The 5,255-nt window shown below is 55.2% G+C and overlaps 1 protein-coding gene across 1 annotated transcript; it reads right to left on the minus strand.

The window, feature by feature from the left end:
• Positions 1 to 2: 2 nt before the first annotated feature.
• On the minus strand, positions 3 to 3,493 carry PODANS_6_1560 (uncharacterized protein; the record flags this gene model as incomplete). The annotated part of the gene is made up of 2 exons (XM_001910314.1): positions 3 to 3,028; positions 3,088 to 3,493. Coding segments are annotated over 2 exons (3,432 nt in total), but the record flags the coding sequence as incomplete, so codon positions are not given.
• Between the last annotated feature and the right edge of the window lie 1,762 nt (positions 3,494 to 5,255).

The following is a 5,255-nucleotide window of genomic DNA, read 5'->3' on the forward strand; positions in this document are numbered from 1 at the left end:
TCATCATCCATCTCCCCGTCACCACCACCACCGCCCAAGTCAACAACACTGTTGACCCCACTAACCCCATTATACCCATACATCTTATCCACCATCGCATTCGATCCACTCCCACCACCCCCACCCCCATTCGTAGCCCCCTTCCCCTTATCCTTCTTCCCCCTCCCATTAGGTTTCTTAACCACCACCTGAAACTCTTGATACATCTCCAGATCCTCCTCACTCTGATTCTGCCCAACCGGAGAATAGCAATCAGTCACCTGCCCCGAAGAACCCCCCCCGTTCTCCAAAAGCGACAACCTAATCGCCCTCTGCATCTGCGCCTCGAAATCGTCCTCCGTCGTCTCCTCTGGCAAAGGAGCCAAAACCACAGAGGAAGAACTCGCCCACGCGGCAGTGGCAACACCACCATTGGAAATGCTCGGTTCAGGGGTGATGGTCTCAGCAGTGCTGCTGCTACTGCTGCCACTGCTGCTCCCATCCAACGACCCCAAATCGGCATTCGATCCACTGGCCGTGTCACTTGCACTGAAGCGGCGCTGTTCATCCAAAAGAAGCGACTCTTCCGAGATCATCTGGGCATACTGCAGCGCTTCCTCCTCGGTGAGCTCAGCAAGACCGACACCAAACCGCTTGCGGAGACGGTCGAGTTCCTTGGAGCGGTGTTCCTGCTCCCTGCGCATCTCTGCCGCTTCAGCCGCAATGTACGAGTCAACACCGGCACCATCACGGCGACCAGCCAGCCGCCCGTGAACATCATTGTGACGAGGGCGACGCTTGCGTCCAGTGACTTGGTTGGTAGAGCTGTAGGTCCAGTATCGCAGAAATGTACCAAACGCAAGGACACCACGCAAGGCCGTCGGGTCAGGGTCCAAAAAAATGGCACCGACCTTGTAGAAGTTGGCGTGCTGGAGAGCAGGGTTCGATTGGAGAATGTGGCGTGGAATGCGTCCCGAGGGTCTGGCGTTGAGCGTTCTTATGGGCTCAAGCGTCGAGGCCAGAGGGTCCCATGCTTGCACGAGCCCGTCACTACCTCCGTGAACTACATACAACGCCGACACACCCAGACTGGAGATCTCAGGCGAGTCGGTCTGAATGACTCTCACCGGCTTCACCACGGGGGACGCGTCTCGCGCATTCCACAGCACAATCGACCCGGTGCTGGTGCCAATGGCCAACAAGCGCGCGCGGCGGCCCGGAATCTCACCAGAAGCATGCCCAGAAGTAGGCGTGCCAGGAGGGTCAGCGAGCTGCGAGCCAGAATGCAGAGGATCTTCGAAAGGCGCCATGACCGCAAAGGTGGACAGGTCCATGGAGCTCGCCGTAATCTCGGTACTGGCATTGCTCTTGAAAGTGAACTCGGTGAGCTTCCATTCCTCAGAGTCCGGTTTTGCGGCATTCTCCTCGGTTCGAGGAGTGTTCAGACCAGAGCCGACTGGTGTTTTGCCCGGTCCATTCGGAACCACCTGATCACCGAAAATGGACGAATGAAAAGGCTGAGCCAGGGGTGTCGTCGGTCCTGAAGGCGTAGTCACCAGAGGCCGACTCTCTGCCCGGACAAGCCTGAGGACAGATGCCTGTTCGCCCCTGCCATGACCCATGGTGACCACATAAATGCCTTCCCCAGCTCTGTTTTCATCCCCCCCAGCAAAGTCGACCTCGAGCTTGCGCAGCATGTCCCAGCCGAGGCACGCCTTCCGCCAATGTTCAGGCTTGTACCGAAAGAACTTTTCGATTTCCTTGGACTCAGCAATGATCTGGTCTTTGTTCAATCTCATAGAATTGCAAGGTGATCGGGGTGAGTAAGAGCCACGGACGACATTCCTATCAAACTCATCAGGTCTAGCCGTACGGCGAGTGGCCTCGATGAGTTCCCAGTAGGCAGTCCGACCAGAGTACCAGGCGTGCCTGACCATCTGTTCGAGTTTGCCTTTGACCAGGGGCGGCGTGGGAACATCCCGAAGGTAGAATACCTCACCCAACGCGTTCAAAGCAACGGCCCAAACTCGACCCAGAGCTTTGCGCTTCAAGCTGTAGTTATCATCCACCTTGATGTCGACAACGGGAACACCTGGGCAGAGAACCCAGCGAGCGGTCATGTCGCCCTTGGAAAACCGAGGCCCAGTTGAGTCAATGCCCAGTGTGTAAGCAGTTACAACACCGAGCGTAGAACCAGTCATGATGCCAACCATGGAGTTTGTCACCTGCATGGGGTTGGGCGTCTTGGCGATCCAAACAGCAGAGACGGCCTCCATGAGCTCCGGGATCTTGGGAATCTCGGGTTCCATGTCAATAATGACATCGTCCTGGCCCAGATACTTGCCACGCAAGTCTCCAGCACCCTTGAAGTACACCCGGCCACCAGGAAAGCCTTCTCCACCAACCAATCCATACTGCTGGCTCACATCCAAAACATTTGGAACCGCAGCCAGGCCGTCATCCAGACCCCAAAAGTCAAGGTCGGGGAAAACCTCATCCAACTGCTGAAACGAAAAGGGGTCGTCGAGCCCGACCTTGTCCAGTCGACCCGTAGTCGGATCGCTGGCCGTGGCGATACCGAGGTCGCGAGAGCCATGAATGACCTTGGGTCCTTGCCTGCCACCAGTGAAGTTGGCATGAACGGTCGATATCATCCACGGCAGTTTCGAATTGTACGTCAACACAGCACCGGACTTCTTCTGGCTGGCTTTCGTAGACGTCCCAACACCACCACTACCCGGCTTTCCACGAACCACGCTCCTGAGCAGACGAGTGCGCAACAAGTACTCGCTGCGCCACGAGGCAGACGTGGTCAGCCGAGTGAAGAATCGAACCTCGGACCTGATGACATCATGGTGAGATTCGCCCTCCTGTTCCTTTTGACCAGACTTCTTCGATTCTGCCAAGGCATCACGCCCAGGGAAGTATCGCAGGAAGGCAGTCCGCCAGGCATAAGGGGTCGTAACAAGCGCATAAAACCGCTTCGACACTAAAGCCACAGCGCCGTGCGAGTCGGGATGGAGGTGGGAGAGGACTTGGGTCAGGAGTTCTACGCGGTGGTCAAAGTCAGCCGCCGGCACTACGGCTGGGGGCACGGTATCAACCAACCATTGGGAAAGTCAGTCAGCTGGGCACTCTTGAAGGGCACGCCATTGCTGGTGGGCTTCGAGTCGGAAGCCGGGCGAGGACTCTGACGGTTCGAGAGCATCACTGATGATGCATTTTCATATTCCGAGATGCGCTGGCCGGCGACCAGCTCATAGCTTGGAGCAGTATCAACATCGACTTCAACACCAGCGACGTTCAGTCGGTCCAGCTTGTGGTCGAGCTCGCTGACGTCAAGCTCGCTGCCCCGCGCACCCGGAGAGGGGCTCCGAGCACGGCGCGGGGACTGGCTGCCTGGCCGAGGCTGAGAGCTGGGGCGACGTATGCCATGTTGGGAGGCGGTGGACGGGGTAGAGTCGGTGGGTTTGTGAGTCTCGCTGTTTGAAACTTCAGAAAGCCCTGATTGCATAAACCTAGTTTTCCGTGGGAGCCAAGAGGGGGTTCGTTCGGCTGTGCAAGTTCAGGTAGCACAGTCGTTGAGAGTAGTGAGAGAGTGAGATGTGCGGATAGCGTGCGTGGTATCGCAGTGATGCTTGGCTCTAACGGTATTTCCTTGTCGTCGCGGCAATTGATTCCAGAGTGACGTGTTTCTGGGGAGAGAGAGAGAGAGAGATTTTTTCGCGTCGCCAACTTCGGCCGTTGCGCTGTGGGTGAGTTCGGGAGAGTCGCAACGTCCAATTGGCAGGTGGCCCGACCGGGAATCCGCCGGATGCCCACGGGGGCGCTCTTCTTGGCAACGTTTAATATCGGAAGCTATCCGAGCACCTAGGTAAAAAGCCATCCTTCAATTCTCAACTCCAAAACATTCGATATTGAGAATATGGAAATTCGATTCTTCAACAACCGGTGATGCCGAACAAGCAGTCCCTCCATCATCCAACGTCTCACTTGACAGCACAGACCTTCAACCTCCTGTTATGAAAGCTGCCTGCCGCCATGACTAGAAGCCTGTCTTCCTGCTTCCCCTATCAACATTACACTAATATCCGTACTATCAAACAAGGACCAACACGTCAGTCATCACCCCTTGAAGCTCATCCCCCGTGCTTTATCCACACCATAGTATCGGCCAAAACGGATCCCCTTCTCGGATCACATCCCGAAAGCTCATTATGGAGCTTCAGCACGGCATCAACAGATTTTCCCCCATCGCTGGCACCGTTTGGACAGAAACCCCCGCCCGACTCCGACGTCCCTTCCATTTCTGCTATGTCAGTGGCTCAGAGGAACAACGTTGACCCTCTGCTTTCTCGCCCACTTCTCTAAACCACCGGTCTAAACTATAGGGGCCATGTAGGTATCTCACCTCTCATGATGGCAATCAAGCATAAGAGCGATCATTCCAGCTCCCAACTTCGTATATGTAGATTACGAGGCATGCTCGATAGACATCAGAGCGATCACTTGCTTGCTTGCTTGCTTGTCCGCAGGTCATCTTGATTTTATTCATACCGTTCTCAAGAGTGTGGACATGCACGCGGAACAATCTCCAATTTCTCAACGGCCACCCAACACAACCCTCCAAGTCTCACCCCTTCTCCACTGAGACATATGGCCCACCGCAACTGTGAAAAAGTGATATATCACATATCCGAATTCCGAGTATGGGATGTTGTGTTTTGCAGCCAGAAATCAGAGACAAATATCCGACACCACGCAGAAGAGACCGGCCCGATAGGATTTTCGTTGCTTGGAAGAAACACGCATTGTACAAATCATGCAGGATACGTGCCATCCCGTTCATACACACATGTTATGCTATGCTATGGCTTCCCTACCTCAAACCTGGACCAACAACAAGCACAACAAGCTTTGTGATGAGCTGGTAGTCCAATATCCCACACGAAACGTATCCCTTCCATGGTTCAGTAAACAGTGGATAGCCAGCCAGCTAGGCATGCGGTCTTCTGCGGGCCGCCCCTTGAAAATTCCCACACTTGTTGCTCGCTCCGAGCGGACAGGCTCAAGTCTTCCGTTGTTCCCCGGCCAGCCAGCCGGTGGGAGATTCCCATAGATGGTGTTATCACCGACAACCGTCTCCATAGAACTAGTTAGCCTGTCGGGTTTTACAGAAATGTGATTACCTAACCCCCGTCTTGAACCCCCTCCCCCCCAACCCAAGCCAAAACCACTATCACACAAAACCCCCCACCACTATTGAACTGCCAAAC

Source organism: Podospora anserina, chromosome 6, assembly GCF_000226545.1.
Source record: "Podospora anserina S mat+ genomic DNA chromosome 6, supercontig 2".
NCBI lineage: Eukaryota > Fungi > Ascomycota > Sordariomycetes > Sordariales > Podosporaceae > Podospora > Podospora anserina.